Raw genomic sequence first — 23817 nt, forward strand, 5'->3', positions numbered from 1 at the left:
TTTGCTTAGAAAAAGTAATCTTATGGCACTTATTGATATTAAGGGACATTCTATTCAAGTGGCACCAATCAAAGAATAAATTGAGGTCTTTTTGCAGGAGCACAGCATCAGAAAGGGATGTGATAAGCCTAAATAGCTTCACATCATCAGCAAACATTAGCACACGACAATTTTCAAGTTTCCAAACTAAATCAATCAAAAAGAGGCAAAACAAAACAGGGCCCGAGTGAGAGCCCTGTGGCACCCCAGATGGTACCAAAATTTCAGATGAACATGTACCTCCAAGATTAACAATCTGGGTTCTACCTCTGATGAATCCCGAGATCCACTGAAGAAGAGGCCCCACAATACCTAAAGCCCTAAGCTTCTGCAAGAGTACCCCATGGTTAACTCGATCAAAAGCCTTGGAAAAATCTGTATATATTGAGTCAACCTGAAGTCCCTTCTCCAAGCAGTGGTAGAGGTAGTTGACATACAGCACCAAACTAGCATCAGTAGATCTGCCTTTTATAAATTCAAATTGCTCAGGATTAAATAAAGATTTAAAACTCCAGGCAATCCTATGACTGACCAGGCAGTCAAGCAGCTTTGGCAACTCAGATTGGTTACACACAGCCCGATAATTGGAAATTTCATTTCTACTACCAGATTTAAAAATGGGTTTTAGAAAACTTCTCTTCCAGAGAGTGGGATAAGAACCAGTACCTAGAGATTTGTTAAAAATGAACAGTATTGGTTTCGTAAGAACACAAACACATTTCTTTAGGAAGAATGCCGGAATCCCATCTGGTCCAGAGCAGAGCTTATTCTTAGAGGAAGTAATAACCTCATAAACATCCTGTGTTGACAGAGTTAAAGTGCTCAGACAAATTGATTTATCAAAATCAAAAGATGATATGTCATTGACTTGCTCATCCGAGTAGACTGATGAAAAGTATTCTGCAAACATATCCGCAGTATCCGAGATATTCATACTAATCCTGTTATTGTATGTCATTCTGGAGGGAAGACCAGTTCTTTTATTTTGAATATATGACCAGAAGTACCTTGGATTGCCAGCGAGATTCATTTCCACCTTATTAATGTATTGTTGATAGCACAACTCTCTTAAGTACTCACATTGTTGTCTCAACAATACAAATTCATCATAATCCTGCTGTTGACCACTAATTTTAAACTTTTTGTGAATTTGTTTCTTTCTTATGATCAAACTGCGAAGCTCTGAAGAAAACCAAGATGGAAAAGAAGAACTTTTGTACCTCTTTAGAGGAATAAACCTTTCCATTGAGGAGTAGATCACATTATAGAAAATTGAAACTATGACATCAATAGATGTCTCTCCCAAAAACAATTGATTCCAGTCTATCCCAGCAAGACAATCATTAATTGCTATGTAATCTCCCTTACCAAAATTATAAAAATATTCCTCATATATCATATCATCAGAATTTTCTGCACAACAAAGGTCGAAACTAATTGCTGTATGGTGTAAGCTATTCTCAAAAATTTTGTCTATTGCACGTTCAACACTAATTAAATCTGAGCTACTGAATACGAGATCCAAGGCAACCCCTTTGGTATTTAGAACCCCATTTACCTGGAAAAAGTTATAGAAGCTAAAGCAGTTGGCCAGAGAAAGCACAGACTCTCTGTCACTCTCCAGACAACCACCAACCACCAAACCAAGATCATCATTCTCCCATCTAGCATGTGGTAAATTGTAGTCACCTGCCAAGACAAACAAACTACTTGAATATCTACTACATACATATTCAACGGATTCACAATGGCTTAAATAGGCTTGAAGTGGAAATGGAGATGGTATATAAATGCAACCAACAACAAAGCTCTGATTGTCTATTGTAAAAGTCAAATAGATCTGATAAATATCCACATCAACAAGTGGGATACCAATTCTATGTGTACATAAACTCTTTTTAGCCGCAATCAATACACCACCTCCACGAGCCTTGGTAGTATTCATACCCATTTGACGATCATATCTATATAAATCATAGTTTGATACACCAATTTCAGCATCTGAATATTCAGATGTTAACCAAGTCTCTGCAATCATAACAATATCATAGCAGCAGCAACTAAGTGCCTGCTGAAAATCTTTTATTTTAGTTCTCATACCACCTGTATTAGCATAATACACGCAAACACCTGAACCAGAAGGGCCATCCCGCACTAAACTATGGTCTGATTCATTTGATTTTGATGAAAATTTATCTTGCGTTTATTATTTAACCAAAATTTTCGCAAGATAACCCCTCTAGGCCAGTTATCCGGCCTTAAAAAATCATCCCTACAATCGCCGTTGATGCTTATCTAATGCTATATGCCGTTGATATTTTGTCGAACGTTTAACTGACAAAAAACATGCACATGGATCACTAGCTACACCATTACTGAATCAGTGGTGCCAGATGTATAATTGAAAAAGCGGTAGTCGAGTGGCGAAAAAGCGGTAGATTTGAATTAGGAAACGGTAGAAAATATATTTTGACGTCTTATAGGTTCGCGAGAAAGGAAATGAATGAAAAGACCATTTTACTAATTTTGTTTTTATTAAATCTTAAAAAAAAACAAAGTGGACTGAAAAACGCCAAAAGCAAATAAATCCGCAAACCGCAAACAAATATTATTCTAATCTAAAAAAATATGTATTTCTAATATAATAATTATTATATTTATTACTATTCTGAATCCGAATCAGATAATGTGTCTGATTTTTTGTACATTTGGCTATTGTGAAGCCTCATCAAGTCTGATGTTATGTTTAAATTAAAACATTCATTCTCAATATACTGCTTTGAGTGCAATAGTCCAACAATGGAACTGGTAGATAATGTATTTCTTTGCTTTGTTTTTAACAAATTTATATGCGAGAAAATTCTTTCCACATTCACTGAGGAATGCGGCAAGCTAAGAATTTTAAATGCAAAAGAACAAAGTAATGGATATCCACATGTACCATCTGCATATTTTTCACTATGAACTTTGACCCAAAAACTTGTTATTGAATCTTCATCTTTATGCTCTCTCGCCAACTGAGAGTTTCTAAGAAGTCTCCACTCCATATCAAGTTTTTGAAGTTCCGAATTTGAAATTAAATTCGGAAAATATTGAGCTAAGGGAACAATTGACTCTTTTTCACCCTTAGATATTATTTTTGGATTTATAAGATCCATAGCTTTTAATATATCATTACCAAAGTCATACCTTTTTAAAATCTGCTGGGCTGCTTCTATATAAAAATCTAAACATCGGGTTTGCAATATATGTTTTTGCTCTACAGATAATTTGTTTGACAAGAGATATTGTATAAGTTTAGCCCCTAAATATATGTTTTATAAAGGTTTAAAATTGTTTAGATTTTTAACATTAATTTTTTCAATAGAATATTGATTTAAAACTTCCTTTTTAATAAAAAAATCTAAAAGGGTTCTATAAGTATCACACATACGTGTGTGCAAATTGTATAATTTAGGCTCAGCAGACTGCATTTCCTTATTAAGGCTATTAAATAATGACAAAACATGTTCCAAAAACAACAGAAATGCTAATGTTAAGGGATCTTCTAATTTGTGATAAATATTTTCGGCCGCTTGAAGTTTATCACTTGCAATGGCATCGACAAAATATAATTTCAAATCATTATATTGCTCAATTATTCTACACACTACAGATTCTAAGGACAACCAGCGCGTTTGGGACGGATGTAAAATCTTGTGAATTTTAGTATGAGTGAACTTCTGAAATTCATTAAGAGTTTCAACTCGTTTAGGACTATTACATACATAATTGTAAATATCACGTACACAATCCTCCGTAGCTCTTGGAAGTTTTAGACAGGCATAGGAGGAACACAAATTGAAGCTGTGACATATACATTTTATTAAAAAAAAATTTTGGGAATATCATCATTCTTTAGTCTTGTTATAACCGAATTTTGTTGGCATACCATAACACGTGCACCGTCCGAAGCAAATCCTATGAGATTTTCTAAATAGGGAATATTATTCTTCTTAAAGAAATTCACAATTTCTCCATATATATCCGAAGCTGCTGCATTTTTCTAGAAATCTATCATGAATCCTAAAAAATGTATTATTGTTATACATGTAAGAAATTTCTAATATTTCCTAAAAAAACTCACCTATTTTCATAAAAATATCTACCAACCTTTGCCAAATGTTTGGTGGTGCTTAAGTCAGTCGCATGTTTCTTCAAAACTGGATACGCCTATGACATTTTTTATCAAAGCTGTTGTCTTAGTTCGGCTGCATTTTATATTTTTTGCTATTTCCGAGTCCGTGCAAATATTTTTTAAAAGAGAAGGAATATGTTCGGTCAGCTTAAACGGTAAGTTATGCTCAGATATAAATACCGAAATATATAAACCTGCTTTCTTGGTTGCCGTGTCCATTATGGTTTTATTTTTGCCTTGAGCAATAAATGATGTTAATGTTGCCTGACTAGTAGAATCAACTGCCCTACACTTTTTTCTATGCGCCTCACTATCTTGGTGCCTTACTAACTGTAATTTTCCTGAACTTACATTAATACTTTTATTAAATATTGTACAATACCCCTCATTTTTATTTGCACTAGGCACTAACCAGTTTTTAGACTCAAATTGCCATTCCTTCTTACTATTCCTACATACTGCTGGTTATATTTTCGCTTTTTAATATTTTTTGATGAGGTGCCTTTATTTTCTTCATCCGAACTACAACTAATTATTCAAGACTACATTGAAAATTCCTTATAATAAATTTACAAATAATCCTCATCGCTTACCTCATTATTCTAAAAGCTCAGTTTTTTGTAATGCTTATTAATAGATATATTATATTAAAGAAAGTCACTAATAACTTTGCACTAATCTCTGTTAACACATGATTGTCACTGTCAGTTAATTAATAGTTTTTATTAGAATAAATTATGGCTAATTAAACGGAAACCCAATGAATTGAAATTTTGATGATGCTAGGGTACGGGGATCGAGTGCGCGCACGCAAAAAGAAGTAAGTGAACTGCTTAACGCCAAATACCCAAACCATCCTATTTCTCAGTCAACAGTTAGTAGAATAGAGCACAAATTTATAACTTCAGGTCATGTTAGGGATTTGCCAAGATCAGGTCGTCCAAACATTTCTGAAGAAACAAAATTAAACGTTCTGCTCTCCGTCGAAGAAAATCCAAACAATGCAACTTCACAAATTTTAGTTGATAATAATATAGTCGGAACGTCAGTAAGACGCATCTTAAAAGCAAATGAATACCACCCTTATAAAATTAGACTAATACATGAATTAAATGAGGACGATCCTGATCGAAGAAACCAATTTTGCGAGCAAATGATGAACATTTGCAATAATAACTATTTTTCCGTGATTACTTGATTAAAAATTAAAACTTTCAACGCATTCATGGCACCCTATTTTAAAATTTAAAAAAATTATTTCTTAATAAGTAGTAAATAGAGTATCATTGTTTTTAGAATATAATTTTTTATCGAAATACATAATAATATACCAAGTGTCCCATTTAAAATAAGAAAGTTAGTGCCTCTTCCTGTTAAACCGAAAGTGATGAAAAACAACAGAATATGTCAAAAGATGCTCTTATAACTATTCTATCGATATACCAAATTTCATTTGTTTATCTTGAAAAATTATTATATAAGTGTTCCCTTTTTTTTGTGTCACCCGATATATTTATGTAATAAACTAAGGCTTATTTTTGATCTAAAGTACGTGGTTGAAATTTGGACCACCCTGTATAAGTAAAATAAATGATAATTCTGTTACTTATATTAGTCGCTATGATAACGCGATAGAATATCGTAGGCAAAATTTAAACATTCTACCTAAACATCTATAATAAATAACCTTTAAAACTGATTTATTTTATAATAAAAGCTTAAGCGCCTTAGGGTCAAGCTTACAATGCCCGCTTGTATAAAATATTGATTGTACGTAAAACTAATTGTACATAAATAAAAATGTACTATATTTATATATACAATCGGGCATAAAAGTGGATAACTAACGCGCTGTGTTTCCAAACTATAGGTGGGAGTCAAGTCATCCCTAAGGTTCAGCAGGAAACCGAGGAACATAGCGGTGCCAATTATAATTCGGAGCGACAATAGTCTCTTGTGTAGTCTCTATCTCTATCTCTGTTTGAGTTAAGTGCGTGTGAGTGAGTCGAATTTCGACGTTTCTAAGGATCATCCACGATAGTTTAGGAACACAGCCATGGTATCCCTACCGCCTCCCAGGTACTGGCTAGCTTATAGCTGTTGTTTAATTCCCTCAATGGACGTGTGACGGATATCCGGAAAGCATTCTTTTTTATTACAAATGTCTCTTAGTACTATCCTGTTCATTATAGGCTCAGTAAACTCCGCCCATCGCACGTCCTTGTCGCCATGGCTGTTGTCAGTTGGGCGGAGTTTTGGATCTCGCGTCAGGGACGTACTAAATAATTTCTTTAAAAAAAGTATCCCTTACATGGTCGATTTTTTAAATAATGATTTTTAAAGGTTTGTAATTCGTCCCACGTCTTACAAGGGTCGTTGTTTTAAATTCGCTTTCTGTGCTATTAGAGCTGTATCGGCTACGCTTTTGTCTTGCATGCCTAATAATCAAATTGATGTCATTAATTCGTGTAGCATTGATACGTAGTTTGCATGATTTGTACGTATTTATCCTTAACACTTACAGCAAGACCCTTAAAACTATATTTGGCCATTTTCAGTTTCGTGTTTGTGACCAATATCTTTACTATTGCGGAGGGTTTTTGGATGGGGTCAGAAATAAAACGAAAACCTGTTTACTTAAATGTCGACGTTTCAGCCCTTTAGAAGAACTTTAAGTCTTTTAGAGTTTGTACTTGAAAATAGTTATTTTACCTTCAATAATGTATATTACAAACAAATTTATGGTCTTGGAATGGGTAACTGTCTATCACCTATATGTTCTGATCTAGTTATGTCAGAATTACAGAAATATTGCACGGGGAAAATAAAATTTAGGTTACCATTTTTTAAAAGATTCGTCGACGACATTGCCACGTATAAGTATTCCAAAAACTGAAATAGAAAACATAAAAAGTACATTTAACAGCTTCCACCTTAAATTACAGTTCACTATAGAGTGTGAAACAAATAACAAACTTCCATTTCTAGATATTTTATTAATCAGAACAGAAGATAATACAATCATCACTGATTGGTATCACAAGCCCACTTTCTCTAAGAGATTTCTTAACTAATAATCAAATCACTTATTTAAACATAATTAGCCTAAAATCCTATTTAATACTATACCTATTTAAACCTAAAATCCTGCGCAATAGCCCTATCCCATTCCAGTTTTCATCAAAAAAATTTTAACAAAATTAAAGATATTTTACTAAAAAACAATTTTCCTCATAAACCATTAAACAAAATCTTTAACAACAACCCTGCACCTATTAAAGTCAAAGAAAACCAAAACCATAAATTTGCAAAAATTTCTTATGTCAAAGGTTTGTCTGAAAGGGTAATTACCATCAAATAGTCGAATTTTTGAACCCTTTCTGGTTTTCTTTATAATACAGGTATCGGTTTCTAGAGGATTATCGGCCTACCTACCACCTGCTTCTAAAAAAGTCAAATCAAAATCAGAAGAATCAAGTATTTAAATTTTCTGATTTCTTAATAATATATTTAAGTTGTTATGACCAACAAGGGAGAAACACTAAAACTTTTAAGGCAAAATAAAACAGGCTGCTCCAAAAGCGCTGAAGAAATTTCCATATTTCGAGGTTTATACATACTAGCGATTTAATATTTACTCTGCCCTCCTATCGTAGAAAATAACGCGAACTTTTAACAAATGTACACACTTCTTCCTACAAACAACTATTTCCCGTTAGAACCCTACCGGTAAGTACACACAATAAACGTTCCCAAATAGTAGAAAAATAGCTGTCTTAACTAAGGCCATTTACACCTGTTGAACTAACACCCTTGACGGTTCACAGTTTACAGAAGCAGGTAACCGTGATGAGCATGAATCTGAGCAACAAACTGGACGAGCTGCAACGCGGCGATCGTCAATACGAGACGACGTTCGCGTTGAACGAGATCCGGAATCAGCTCCAAGAGTTGACGAAATCGGTGGAATCATGTCAGTCGGAGGTGTCCGAGGTGAAACGAGACATGGTCGCGATCAAACACGAGCTGGACACCGTCCAGCAGGTGAAGGAGGAGATCGAGGAGCTCCGGGAGTATGTGGACAGGCTCGAGGAGCACACGCACCGCAGGAAGTTGAGGCTCCTCGAGCAGGTGATGACGATAATGCTGCCCTGTAGACAGATTCTATTCTGTGAACTATTTTGGCAAAAGTATTTATTAACATTTTTTTATGTTCTTTCAGGGTTTGACGGGATTCTTGTCCTACTCGATCCTGTCCGCGGTGCTTGGCATGTTGCAGTTCGGGTACAACACGGGGGTGATAAACGCTCCTCAGAGCAACATCGAGTATTTTATGAAGGACGTCTACAAGTCCCGGTACTCCGAAGATCTACCGGACGAGCTGGTCAAAACGCTTTATTCAATTGTTGTGTCAATTTTCGCCATCGGCGGTATGGTGGGCGGCTTTAGCGGCGGTATGGTGGCCAATAGATTTGGACGGTAAGTTCTAACAGAGTAATTATAAAAGATGGGAACTATAACTGGAAGAAATTCGCTAGCGCTCTTGTAAATAAAAAAAATATTAAAAAAACGCAAAAAGAGGTCTAATTTTTTGCAGCCTTTAGAAGTGTATTAAAAAAGGTTTTTTTTCCACCCCTGCAAAGAGGTGAAACCTAACGCTCAGGTAATTTTAATATATAATTATTCAATAGATTCCCATTAAGTAAGTTCTTTAAGAAAACCTCCGGCCGCTGTTAATTTACAAGTGCTTGTTACACGAGCCATAAGAATTTCAACAACATTTCACTTACAAAAATAATAAGTTAGTTTTGGATATATGTTTGTTTAACTCAGAACAAGTTTGTGATATACTTGTAATTCCCTCAGGATTATCTGATCTCAAGGTAGTCTTAGTCAGGATAAATCTTCGCAAAGTTTATATTCAACGTTTATTAATATGTTTTTATCAATCACAAAGCTTTCGGAAGATTTTAAGCACGAATGATGCAATGTTTGTCTTTCTGAAAGACCTTTAATTAAGCTTGAATGTTGGTGACACAGCTGCGGCGGTCTTCTGCGCTTTCTCCAAAGAATTTCATTGCGTGAATTAAAGAGTATTACTCGATAAGCTCTTTTGCTATGGTTTTAGAGGTATTGCTCTGGAATTCTTATCTGATAGAAGGATAATTATTAAGTTAATGAATGTAAATCTGCTGTAAGCTCAATAGATCATGGAGTTCCCCAGGATTCCGCGCTTGGTTCTATTTTATTCCTTCTCTATATTAATGACCTTGCATATAAGAGGTTGTTTGACAATTTTTTCAGATGACACCACTATTCCATGGACTTATAAAGATCATGTAGCGGCGGATTTAAGTAGGATTAAGCGATGGCGTGATTCTAATGTCCTGTCTCAAAACATAAATAAAACTAAATTATTGGCATTTAATTTTATTTACACTGATCAGATAAATATACACGATAAAGCACTGTAATAGATTTCTTAGGATCTTCATCAATCCTTGAGATTTGGCTAGTGGGTGCTGTTAGCATTGTCGCAGATGAACTTGGATCTGAAGCTGCTAAATCAGTATATCGTTGTCTTATTGAAAGCCACTCGCGCTATGAAATTGTTTTTTGAAGCTGTTGCAGCCCCTTTTTTTTGTACAGAAAAGAACAATTAGACGAATGTTTGTCGTAGATCACCTAGAGTGATTTGTAGGCCTTTATTTAGGGATTTAAAGGATACTGACGTTGGTGCTGTTTGTTAATATTGGAAACAATGTTCTTAATTTATAACAAATACTTGATTGTTTACCATCAGCGTACTTACTACTACCAGCGATAACTCTAAAAAGCCGTATAATACCATCACATACCACCGACAAAAGATCTGTTGCATCACTCCCTAAAAGTGAAGCATTTTATAGTCTTACCGAATCTTTTGATCATAACTCAGAATAAACCATGTGTGCAAGCTTTTGATCTTGGTTTGTTTCTTTTTTTCTTCAATTTTTTTTCTTTCAATTTTTAATTTTGTTTTTGGTGATAAATTTAATTACTGTGATAATTTTCTTTTATATTAGCTCGGGTTGTATCTATGTATATATGTAACGGAATCTTTGCTTATAAAGGTAGGTAATAAAAGTAATAAAACTGGATTTAACTAAAATTCGTAATTTTCTTCTTCTTCTTCAGTCTCATAATTATAGATATCACTGAAACGAATATCAAGTTCATTTTGAGATTTGGAAAGTATACCCTCCAACTCTTCAATAAGACTAATGCTTTTGCCAGTTGTACTACCTTCTTAGTCATTGGTACCGCTTACATGTTCATTTCCGTTATCAAGTAAGGTTTTAGAGGTGGAGGTAGAGGGTAATGGTGATTTTGACGGTCCAGACGGTTCCTCATCGGCATCGGGAATAGTTTCTAGAATAATACTGTTTTTTCTATATTTCTTAAAATAAAAATAATAATGTTAATACCTGAACATTTTGTTCTATCCTAGAATACACATGTCTCTCCTTGCCAACTAATCCTAATCCGAAACTTATATCTTTGCTCGGTTTAACGCTTTTATGAGGAAATAGTTTTAGATTGTGATGTATATAAGTTAGCATACCAGCTCTTTTTGTTGTTAGACGATTCCTAGTTTTAGAATGTATAAATCCATAAGAACTGAAAGTTCTCTCAGTAGCTGCTGAAGTAGCTGGCATGCCAAGTACAGCTTCTGCCACATGTCGAAGTGGCATTTCCAGTATATCAAAGGTAAAACATTTTTTTCACAATCCTGCACAAATTTTAATCCCCAAAAACCTTCGCTGCTCCTATAGGCGGCTAAATTTTCAAGTACTTTGCTATCATCAACATAATCTAAGTACATGGCAACAGAATGGATGTAAGTTAACCAACCTACAATTTCCTTTTGTGATAGTTGCTTTCCTAAAAAACAAAAAAAAATTATTAACTTATAATTTAATTATAAGTATAAAAGTATACTTAACTACATATTAAAGTTAAGTTACGTTAAGTTTATTCATTTTTTTTTAGGTATTGAGTTTTGTTTAAGTATCAAAAAAAATTACCTTTATATCGAGGATCCAAAATGTTTGCAGCAAAGTGTATTTCTCTAAGGCACATCTGTTGCCTTTCAAGTAGACTTTCTGTTATTTTTTTTCCTCCAGCTTCAATAAGGGCGAGGTAAACAATTGGTTTTCAAAAACAATAGCAATTTCATAAAATGCAACAGCTACTTCACTAATGTTGCACTTGTCTGACTCCAAACGCAAAATCCATTTCTTTATTGGTGGTAATAAAGTTAAAAATGTTCGATTTTCGTCCAGAATATATCATCAAGAATATCATGTTTATTCCTTTTTTCAAGCAATGTCTGATACTCTTCTGTGATTGCCATTGCTTGAAGAGTGCTTTTGTTTTTTTGTAGCCTCTCAAAACTTGTAACTATGGAAGCCCATCTTGTTGCTACTGGAAGTTTAAGGGTGCAGGATTCACCTTTTTGCTTTTCCTTTAAAATTCTTTTAAATGCAGAAGTTAAAACCGATTTATTTTTTATTGCCTTTATTATGGATTTCGAGGCATTAAGAAGAGTTTCTGTGGTCTTTAATTTCATTATATCAGTAACCAATAAATTAAGTGTACGTGCTGCGTAACCGTAAAATGAAATTGGTTTGTCTGGATATCTACTTTGTAGCAAATCCCAAGATTTCTTCATATTAGCGGCATTGTCTGAGCAAAAGCCGATTATTTTGATAATTTCCCTCATTGTATACCATTTCTATTTGATCTGCCATGTACTCACCTGTATGTCTACTTTCTTCAGTAGACAATGATTTGTAAAAAACAGGTTGGGGTGTGGTTATAACAAAATTAATTATGCTCTCATTCCTTATGTTTGTCCATGCATCGCATTGAACGCCCAGGACTTTAGCAGACCTGTAGCATAAATTGCCTTTGCTAGCATCAACCAAATTTCATCTTAATCGTCGGGTTTAATGTTGTCAATAAAACTGCTTATAGTGCTTAGGGTACTAATTGAGCTACATTGACTACGACTACCCATTCTCTGGACTTTAGATGCCGAAGGCCCCGATGCCTATTCCTTACCTCTTCTAACTCTGCTTGCTGTTCTGCTGATTCAGCCACCGACACATCATGGTGCATGGTGTGCAACCTGTTTTTTACAAAATTTACACTCGTTCATTTCAATTAACATTTAACATTTCAATTTTTGTCCTGGCTTATTTAGAGTATTAAAGTATTTATGTACAATACTTTTAGTATGTACAATACAATACTTACCCATTTTCTTGATGTTTAAAAAACAAAACACAACAAAAAATAAATAGGCACAGGAAAAAACTTTGAAAATATAAAATAGCTCTTATTGTAAAGCTACTAATGCGGCCGAACAACTGAATTGACGCGCCGATCGCGAGAATAAAGATGGGAAATACGTGTGCGTGTCGTACAAAATGTACGATTCACTTTAATGTACGGTGTACGTGCCGTACAATTTTATTGTACTGACAGTAAAATATAAAGTATTATAATGTTAAACCAAAAAAACACAATACTTTTAATTTGTTCAAAATAATTTTTATTTGTATCAAAAAATATTAGATATTTATAAATAATAAAGAAATAGAAATAATAATAGAAAGAAATATAATAATTTGGAAGAAACGCTATGTAATTCCTTATACCTATAGCATAAATGTAAAAAATAAATGTTTTATTCTTAATAATAATATAATAAATTAACATTAATGTAATAAAATACGAAAATGAAAGTAACTACATAATACTAAAGAAAATGAAAATAACATAAAAATGGATTCATAAATTTACGTTTAAAAAAACAATTTGATTTACTTTTTCACCTTTTAGTCAGTTTCGTCGATCAGTAATGATTTGCCCAGTTTTAGAGAATACTCTTTCACTTGGAACGGATGTCCCAACAACGCACAGTTTTCTCATGGCTAGGTCGTAGAGACGTGGATAAACAGATTTGCGTTCTTTCCGCCATATGAGTGGGTCTGCGGTTCTTAATAAAAGTGGTTCCTGGATATATTTTTCAACTTCAATGAGACTGGAAACTTTTGGATTGCTACCACCAACCAGTTTTGATACTTTTTAATCGAAATCTTCCCATATTTTAGATGATGGTTTAGGTTCCTCGGCACAAGTTTCATTGAGTTCTATATTTGTATTTTTATCTTCCGTTTCTTTGGGCAAGTTTGTAATATAACGCTTTATTCTTTTATTCTCTTTTGTAGCCTCAAAACAGGTTTAACGTTTTTTTACATTTTAAACGACGAACTAATTCTGGTAAATCTGGATTACTGTTTAAATAGTTTGCACAATACTTTTTTAGACCGGAATTGAGCAAAATTATTTTGGATGCTGTAACCTTCTTTTCACTACTAATCTCTTCTGTGACATCTTTGAAGACACCCAAAAGGTCACAACACTTCTCCAAAACAGTGTACTCTTCGTTGTTCAAATTTGCTAAGGTTGGATAGTTAATGGCAATTGTTGAAATTAAAGATTCTCTAGTCTCCAAAATCCTCTTAAACATATCATATGTTGAGTTCCATCTGGTAATTACATTCTGTTTGAGATTTAATACTGACTTTCCCATTTGTTCCTGCATTGATTTTAGGAGAGCAGTTGCCTTTGAATTTCTTTTGAAAAATTCTACTATCTTCTTCACTTTGGTTTGGATTTCCTTTATTTCTTCCATTGCAGTTTGAACCATCAAATTTAGTGTGTGAGTGAAACAGGGTACGTGTCTCCATGGTGTCTGTCTTATGGCGGCAACTATATTGGCAGCATTGTCAGTAGTAACTGCTTCAATTTTTTCAAAAATTTCCCATTTCCGAGCTATTGTTTGAAGCTCACTTGCCAAATTGTCTGCTGTATGACTATCAGAATAATTGTAGCATTCTAACAGAAATGTTACATTTTCATGATCCTCATTTATTCCATGAGCTGTTACCGAAACATAATTTTCATTTGCCACCGATGTCCAGCTATCTGTGGTCAAACAAATAGCGTTGGATGATTTAATGTTATAAAATACTTCTTCTTTTTTTATACAGTTTTTCTTGAAGGCATCTGGTGACTTGGATTCAATGCTGTTATGAATTTTTTAAAATTTTGACTTTCCACTATTTGAAACGGCAGATAATCTTTCACAATTGTTCTCACTAACAACTCGTTAAATTCATTTGTTTTTTTAGTGCTAATTGGCTTGGAAAAATATTGTGTTACTTTTGAATTCTCTTTTTTTTTATTTGCACTTAACGGGTTTTTTGTAATTGTAGCTGTTGATGTTGATGGACCTTCATTTATTTCATACGAAACTGTTGAAGTTGTCTTCTCAGTAGGAGTAGGGCTTGGAGTTGAAGACCGGGCATTGTTTATTTTACATACATCTCTTCTGGAACTTTCTTCGTTATATGCATGTATATGCTTACTTTTAAGATGCCTTGTAAGCGTATTAGTAGAACCTCCCTTAATTGACAACATTTGGGAACAAAAATTACATTTCGCAGATTTTCTTTCAACAACTTTCTTGAAATATATAAATAAAATATATGTACTGGTTTTGTTCATCACTACGCGAGAAGAATCAAGCGAGCCAGCCTAGGCAATGTAATAAGCAGGTTGCAGCTTGTCTTAAGCAGTAAACATTGAAAATCAGCTGATATTTTTATGACAGTAATTTATTTTTTGTGACTGTCATTTTCTTTAACGACGGTCGTTTATTTTTTATGACCGTCATTTATTTTTGCGACAGTAGGATTTTAATTGATTAATTTTAATTGATAAAAAATAAATGACGTGACCGTCATTTTCAATATGACCGTGTCAGCAAAATTTGCTCACATCCCTATATGTTACTAACTCAAACATAGATTCAATACGGGATAAATTATCGTTATTTAATATGTACTTGTTTCTGTTTCTTAAAAATAATTAAACAGATTTTAAAAATTAGTTAAAAATTCTATAACAGAGTATTATCTAAAGGAACGATATATCTATCTACAAAATTAAATCTTTGAAAATAAAAACAACTTATTTTAGTATAAGCATAAACCATTTACATAATATATATTGGTTGGTATCTTATAACATTAATAAAAACTTAATTGAAAGACAAATGTCAGCATGAAATCAACAAAAAACTCTGAAAAAGAAAACTTCTATCAAAAACATTTATTCTGATCCATTCTGGGTGCTCAGCTCTCTCAGTCTCTATACTTTTAATTGTGGAAGTGACGTGGAGTAAATATTTGAAAGGTGAAACTTTATTAAAACCAACTAGATTTGACTTTATTAAAGACTAAAAATGACAATAGAAAAACATAAATAGTAATAAATAAAAACATATTTTCTTACCAGAAACCTGGAATTGTTGCAAATATTACGTCCGATAATGAAAGACAACTTTTTAAGAAAAACAGTTAATAATTTAAAATAGCATCCTCAAAACAATCCCAACCCAGGCCTCCAGCATCTATGAAGAACAAACTGAAATGATATGACAATGACAAACGATGTTCTATCAGTCAATGTCAACAACGTCATATCTGTCAGCACCCCGTCAATTTTGCCAAGCAAGATGGCCTACATACGATTCCGATTTTCACCATCTGCTTCATACAACAATAACGTTGATTGAATATTTGTTCCTAATCGAACTAAAAAATAGAAAATAATTTTTAATTACAATGAGTTTTTATTACAGTAGTAGAAGGTCGGACAATCAATCATAGTTAATTACCTCAAATAAAAATCATAATATAAAGAATAATTCAAATCAAAGTAAAAAGCAAGCCACGCTTTGATTTAAATTATTCTTTTAATAATTTAAATTTTATTATGATTTTTATTTGAGGTGATTAATTATAATTGATTGTCCGACCTTCTACTACTGTAATAAAAACTCATTGTAATTAAAAATTATTTTCTACTTTTTAGTTCGATTAGCAATAAAAGCGTGTTCTTTTGGTTTTTTTTTTAACTATTATTTAGTATCTAAAATATTTCAAATTGCTAGCTTTATAATCTTTTCCTTTTTGTATTTTATTTACTTATTAATTGTAGATTTATGTACTTTTTAATCACTATTTAGTCACTCTTTAAATGCTGAATGTTTTATCTAGTAGAAAGTGTTGTCTACAAACACTTTGGATTTTATGATAATAGAGCATGTTTTGATTTGAGAAAAATCTTAGTAAACTTGCTTTTGCGTTTTAGGGAATTTATTCCAGTGAGAGTCCATAGCCTGTATAAATACCTTTTTTTGGTTTAAATACGAATTCAAATGATGCTATCAAGACGCAAATAGAAATGTACCAGGTTTATTGTAATAAATGTGCAAAATGTCTGTATTACGTACGCTACATGAATTTTAAAAGAGAAAATGTTATTCAAAGCAGAGCTTGAAAGGTCATAGAACATTAAAGCTGATGTGCAAAAGTACTTTTTTATATCTCTCACACATGTGCCCTTTTAGCACATATCCGGCAGAAAATAAAAGGGCCGTCCTCGCTTTTATCAATTATTTTTTCTTTACGCCAATTAAGATTCTTTTTCCAGAAAGGGCGGGTTGCTCCTGAATAACGTGCTAGGGATCACGGGGGGATCGTTGATGTGGTGCGCGAAAGTGGCGAACTCTTACGAAATGCTCATTTGTGGACGCCTTATTATAGGCATTAATTGCGGTAAGTCGATTCAAATATTCAGCATTTATTAGAGGTATTTTATTTAACTGTTGATCATTTCAGGGCTAAATACTTCCCTGGTGCCGATGTACGTATCCGAAATAGCTCCGTTAAACCTGCGCGGCGGTTTAGGCACGGTGAACCAACTCGCTGTGACCGTCGGCCTGTTACTCTCCCAGGTGCTCGGAATCGAGCAAATTTTGGGCACCAACGAGGGTTGGCCCCTTTTACTCGGCTTGGCGGTACTGCCGGCCCTCCTTCAACTCATCCTGCTCCCCGTTTGTCCCGAGAGTCCTCGCTATTTGCTCATCACCAAACAGTGGGAGGAAGAGTCCAGGAGGGCGCTGAGAAGACTGAGAGCTAGTAATCAGGTATGAGTGAGCGAAAGAGAGAAAGAATTCGTCCATGATCAAAGAGACCTTCATATAATTTATAATAAAATGAAAAAACGCAAAGTCTCGGAGTCAAAAACTTATAGGTAACATCTATGTTTAGATAGAGCTGACTTGAAGGGTGGAGAGTAGACTGTTGTAGACTTTAGTTTTGTCGAGGTATAATGATCCAATTGACTCGCAAATTAAGTGTATTAACATCTGTCATGAATGTAATTTTTTGAAACAAATATTGAGGAGATTCTTAGAACATCGAAAGGCTAGAATTAAAAACAACAACTTTGTTTGAGTTCAACATTGCCCCTGTGCAAAGGGGGTGTTTTGTTTATAAACATAGTCATCGATTCTCTGTTGTAAAGTTTACACGCATTTTCAAAAGAGAAAAATTGTGATGTACTTGTACAAAGATGGAAAATTGTACTTGTGATTCTCAAGATTTCTTCAGTTTTATACACGAAATACCTCGGAATCTATATTGATAGAAATTTAAGATACAATATGCACATTGATTACATAACTAAAAGGATAAGGAAACAAGAAATTTTTAATTTTAATCATCCAATAATGGTTAAGATTTAACAACTGAAAAGGAGTTTATCAAAAATGTCCACACAATTATTCCAAAATAATTTTTAAAAGAGTACAAATCACATTTTAATCTTAAATATAAAGTATGTAGACATTTTACTCCCAGTGTTATCGTGTAGTTAATAGATAGAATTCTAGTATGTATGTGTCATGGTCTTTTATACATTCAGTGCAGTTTTTCCTGCAGTGAGGTGTATTTTATATTTTAGGTCTAATTCTTTAAGCGAAACGTGTTACCTATAATTTATTTGGTTATATAGCTTTTGAGATCAAAACTTTGCCTTTTTTCGTTTTGTTACAAATAGAGAGAAAGAGTGAAAGCTTCGGGTGAGTTTAATTTTAAATAACAAAATGGTTTTCAGGTAGAAGAAGACATCGAAGAAATGCGAGCCGAAGAACGAGCCCAACAATCGGAGGCGTCGACTTCGATGCTCGAATTAATTTGCTCACCGACCCTAAGGGCACCTTTAATTATAGGCATCGTTATGCAACTTTCCCAGCAGTTGTCCGGGATTAATGCGGTAAGACTCCTACCTAAATTTATTATGAAATTTTCAAATTATTTAGTCCGTACTTTTAAAACAGTCAAAATTGTATGTATATCTTCGTTGGTCTTTTCATGGGTGTATGGAGGACGCTTGCCTTATTCTATGAAGTTGGAATCAACGAGGGTTAAAAACATAGATCAATTTTTATAGCAATTTTAAATCACAAAATGGACTACGTATCCCAAAAGACGTATTATGTCCTGTGGACGTATATAGGACGTCCACTTTCCGCAAGATTTTAAGTCATATGTACGTACTATGTTTACACGACTCCTTTTTTTGCAACAAAAACACTGAGTTACTTTTTTGAGTTTGCGACCGATCTTGATAATTTTGATATTTTATTACGCCAAATACTCCATTATCGATAGTTTTTAGATGTTTTAAAAATCATTTACCTAATTACTTTTCGACTAGATCAACATATAAATTAATTAAATTTATAGGGTATGTTAGTCCTTTGGAAAGAGGTCCTAATATCGATTTGACAGTTTGTTGTTATCTCATTTATACCGAATTCGTTGACTTTTTCTATTAAAGCAAAAAAGCATGCAAATGGTTTTTTTCTGTTTAACCTATTGAATTCAGAAATATTAAAAATAAGAGTTAAAAGTATTTAAAAATACGTATATTTGAAAAAAAAAATTTCCTCGCATATAGTTTTGTGTATTAAAAACAATTTATATGTTTTTTTTTTATTTTTGTATAATCCATAGGAGCTAAAAAATTTTCTAAGTATTTATATGTACATGTATGTACGTCCGCGAGACGTGACTAATCGTTCGTACATACGAACTACGTATCCAGAGGTACGTACTAAATACGTTATTTGTATAGCTATGGACGTATGGACATAAAAATTACGTACTAATCATAGGAAATACGTACCAATGATACCAAGAACCGAATTCCAGCAAACAGCACCTAGCACTGAGAACATTGAGGAGTTCGGGTGCAAAACCGGATATATCCACTTTCCACCGAAAATCGTTTTTTGTTGATTTTTGGTTCCTTGTTATCATTTCTATAGGTTCATATGTTTGTTTGGAAGCAAAATCGGATATATCCAAATAAACAAGTTCTGCGTATTTTGTTGCACTGTTCATTATCTATTCTAGTAGTTGTTGTTTGGAAGTAGAGTTGTGATTCCACACACTTTTAACTCCTGTAAGACCAGTGGAATAAAAGTGTTCTTTTATTATGTTGAATTATTTTTTTTATTATGTTTAAGTTGAATTTTGTGTCATGGATAAGAAAATAAGTGTAAAGGAAGGAAGTGATGGAAGTAGAAAAAGAAAATGTCACGAAAGCAAAAGTACATAAAAAGCAGAAGTAAAGTGAGATATTTCTTAGACGTATACGGATTAACTAGAATTTTTATGTAATTTAGGTATCTAGATTGCAATCCCAAATTGAAAGGTTTTACACTTCCTTATCGTCATGATGGTAAGACATATGAATGCAGCAAAGTGAGTATGGAGGATATATTAGAACACAGAAAACTGTTCTATAATAAATCAGGATGCGTCACATTATTAAGACAGTTTTTATAATAGAACAGAAAGGCTCTCTTGCCATAATTTTTAATTGGTCCAGTGATGTCACCACAATATTGACAAATGAACTTTTTGTAATGAATTTAAATATCTCATTGCTCTTGGTTTTAGATTTCTTAAAAATAACATTCTTATTTCATGTATTGCCTATTATTAGACATGGTAGAAATTTTTCTAAAATATTTCAGTAATCCCGGTATTTTTAACTATTTGTCCTTTTTCTTCTTCTGGATGTGTTTATGACAATATTTATTTTACAATGGAAAAACATGTTGCCGAATGAAGCACTAGGCCGCCATTATGGTTTCATATTTGTTAATGTACATTTTATTATACAATTTTAATAGTAAATATAGAATTAAATTAATAGTAACTGGTATTTCTGTAAGTTTTTCTACTATTCAACGAACCTTTTTGAGGCAGCGTCTGTCTACAATTCGTCCTCGAATAAATTAACTTTGCAAAAGTCACCAAAGTCAAATTTCACACTAGTTTCGAATAATTGTTTTTTAATATATTATGCATCTGTACTTACCTACAACCATTAAAAAATTAGATATACGGGTATCGGAAATCTGTAAGGAAGATTCAGGAACATTAAAGAGGAAAAGATTGTTGGCTGTGTTATGTCGATCGTGCAGTTCAGTAAACAAATCAACATCTGCAGAGGAGGAGCGCATATTTTTTACTAGATAGATTACATTCAACTTGTTGCAAGCTAGAGATCTTATTTTTCATGCTGGAAATAGCGGCATCCTCTGATTCACGAATTAGAACATTGAAACTTGTGGTTTTTTTTGTGTAAGGTATTTTCCAGTCAGCTGACACGGTCCATAATGCAAAAAAAACTGCTTCACATTATTTAGACAATTATTACAATAGAAGAGAAAGGCTCTCTTGGATGACACTAACATAGTCCTAATTTCAGTGATGTCACCACAATATTGATAAATTACCTTTTTGTAATGATCACAGTGGAATCCAAATACTGGGTGGTCCAGAAGGTTGTTAATTTTATAAAATTAAATAAAAAAACCCGTTTTTCAAACAAATTTATTTTTAAAATTTACAGAAAACTTGGGAAATTTATGTCCTAAAAATTACGTTGTCCAAATGTGCCCCATTTCTTTCCTGGCACTCCTCAAGCCGAGCCCTAAAATTTTCAATAACGCGTCGGCAAGTTTCTAGAGTTATCGCTTCAATTTCTTGCTAGATATTGGCCTTTAGATCATTCAGGGTGGCGGGTCGGTTGCTGTACACCTTACTCTTAAGGTATCCCCACAAAAAAAAATCGCAGGGAGTCAGGTCCGGGCTCTGGGCGGGCCACTGAATGTCCCTTCTTCGGGAGATTAATTTATTGGGAAAAAGCGCCTGAACGACAGGCAAAGACAGGTTGGAGGTGTGGCAGGTGGCACCGTCCTGCTGCAACCAAGTGTTTTGATTGTATCCCTCAAACTCCTGAAGGGCGGGAGCAAAAAATGTTTGAAGCATGTCTATGTAACGCTGCGAATTTACGGTAATTGCGTTGCCTCGAGCGTCTTCGACAAAATAGGAACCGATTAGTCCTGATCCCGACATTGCAGCCCAAACCGTGACCTTTGGGCTATGCAGAGGCCTTTGATGTTTTTGCTGCGGGTTTGTTGCACACCAGTAGCGACCATTGAGCACACCAGTAGCGTTTTGAGTTTCGTGTTTCGTCGAATTATCGTATCATAGGTCGAATAAAAAAGGAACGCCAAAAGGCAGTTTCCTTCGCTATTCTGTTCTCTCTCTTTTACTATTCCCACTGTTCCGTCTGTAATCTGTTATATTCTATTACTCCGGAACAGTTGATATCGTGGAACTAGTATTTTCTTAAATTTTAAATTAATACCTGTTACAGCCGTTACTCGTTTGGAACTGTTCCAAAAGAACTGTTCCTAATATTTTGTATCATCCCTAAAACTTACGTACCCATTTTACGATCAGCTGTGGGCTTGGGCACTGGTTAATGTCATGCAAATCAAAATGTGCCGGATATCTACGGCGCACAATGGTGGCCGAATTGTTGTTACGGAAATACAACAGATGTAAATAACTCCGCGCGGAGCTATTTACATCTATGGATATACTCTCGTACACAAAACGAGCGTTGCTCTCCCGTATAGCGCTGCATGGTGACTAAATTTCCCTGAACCAAGCTATTGATTGAGCACGCGCGCACGATTCTAGCCTCCGTACCAAATTTTATACGAAGCGTCAAAAAATGAACAACGTTCTGAACCACCCGTTATCTCATTGCTCTTGGTTTAAGCCTCCCTAAAAAATTACAGTCTTCTTGCATGTATTGCCTATATCAGGCATGGTACAAATTTTCTTAAAATATTTCAACAAACAACTATTTGTCCTTTTTCTTCTTCTGGATGTGTTTATGACAACATTTATTTTACAAGAAAAACGTGTTGCCGAATGAAGCACTAGATCGCCATTTTGATTTTAGATTTGTTAATGTACAGTTAATTATACAATCTTTATAGCAAATTAATAATAACTGGTATTTTCGTAGGTTTTCTACTATTCAACGAACCTCTTCGAGACGGCGGGTCTGGCACCGGAAAGCGCAAAATTCGCTACCATCGGTATCGGTTGCATAATGGTCATAATGACTTTGATCTCGATACCGTTGATGGACAGGATGGGCCGCAGGACGCTCCTCCTTTACGGATTGGGAGGAATGTTTATATTCTCCATATTCATCACCATTTCCTTCCTGATAAAGGTCTGTTGGAGTGTTAAAGTTACTGGGATTGGGTGGTGCTGGATGGGGGTTAGTGAAGGGTTCTTCCTTCCCACCTCATGGTGGAAGGCGGGGCACGGTTGGGTTGATTTATTATTATTATTATTATTTTTAGTTGCTACTGCTCATTTGTTTTTTTGTTTTTAATTTGTGCTGCCTTAATCACGCTTGGGCACTTGCTTATGATGGATTTTTGAAAGAGGAGTTTTTTAAGGAACTCCTAAATTTTCAAAAGTCTTTTGGTTTTTGACTGAGCAAGTTGTATCATAATTATCATGAAACAGGCAAGAAATGAGATTTTCAATTAAAACAAATTAATTATTTTTAATACAACTTTTAGCAGTCAAAACCAATCACCATTATTAGTTCACCCCCCTTTTAATTTCGCTTCTTAGCTTCGCCCTGTCTCTGTTTTAAACTTTCTGACATGGTGGAGGAGTGACGCTGTAAAAATGACGCTAGGGCACAACATATTTATAGGACTTAAGCACCATTTTCCCCACTCACTTACAAAGGCTGTTTAGTTAAGGGTGTGCACTATCTATATCTTACGAACCCTTGACTTCAGTCAATTAGGAAAAAAATCATAACAAAAATGGCAACGAGGTATCGTCCATAAATATTTGTAAATATTTGTAAATACAAATTTTAAATTAGTTCCTCAAGTTTATGTATGCTTTAATTTAGTTCCTTCTCCCATTTTGTCCTCTGAATACTTTACATGAACTAAATTAGATAAAGACTAACAGATCAACTTTTTTTTAGTTTAAGTATGCTGTTATTGAATACATCAACATACAAATATGATTCTCAGTAAACCTGTTATAATATGTCCAACAAAACACTTTAAGTTAGAATGATTTAGATAGAAAAATTATTTCCGTCCGTAGATATCCGTGAATATACCAGCTGTTAGATCATCACAAAGTCATTACTTTCAAAAATCTTCTGTAACTAATTTAGTAATTTTGGTCAATTTGTATTGTTATTTTCACAGTTGCGCC

At 34.0% G+C, this 23817-nt stretch overlaps 1 protein-coding gene across 14 annotated transcripts in view; it reads left to right on the top strand.

Annotated features, from left to right (window-relative positions):
- The window catches only part of LOC126744403 (glucose transporter type 1), a 107731-nt gene that overhangs the window by 43670 nt on the left and 40244 nt on the right, over positions 1-23817 (top strand). For 5 of the 14 annotated variants that reach the window (XM_050451840.1, XM_050451841.1, XM_050451907.1 and 2 more), the window contains 6 exons: positions 8044-8347; positions 8439-8695; positions 16829-16953; positions 17017-17324; positions 18296-18454; positions 22583-22795. In XM_050451840.1, the coding sequence (XP_050307797.1) occupies positions 8066-8347; positions 8439-8695; positions 16829-16953; positions 17017-17324; positions 18296-18454; positions 22583-22795 (1344 nt within the window). In that variant the 5' untranslated portion in view covers positions 8044-8065. Of the gene's footprint in view, positions 1-6086; positions 6296-8043; positions 8348-8438; positions 8696-16828; positions 16954-17016; positions 17325-18295; positions 18455-22582; positions 22796-23817 lie in introns of all 14 variants that reach the window. The other 9 variants (XM_050451899.1, XM_050451867.1, XM_050451858.1 and 6 more) reach the window with 2 other exon arrangements.

The sequence above is a fragment of the Anthonomus grandis genome, chromosome 1 (genome assembly GCF_022605725.1).
Source record: "Anthonomus grandis grandis chromosome 1, icAntGran1.3, whole genome shotgun sequence".
NCBI lineage: Eukaryota > Metazoa > Arthropoda > Insecta > Coleoptera > Curculionidae > Anthonomus > Anthonomus grandis.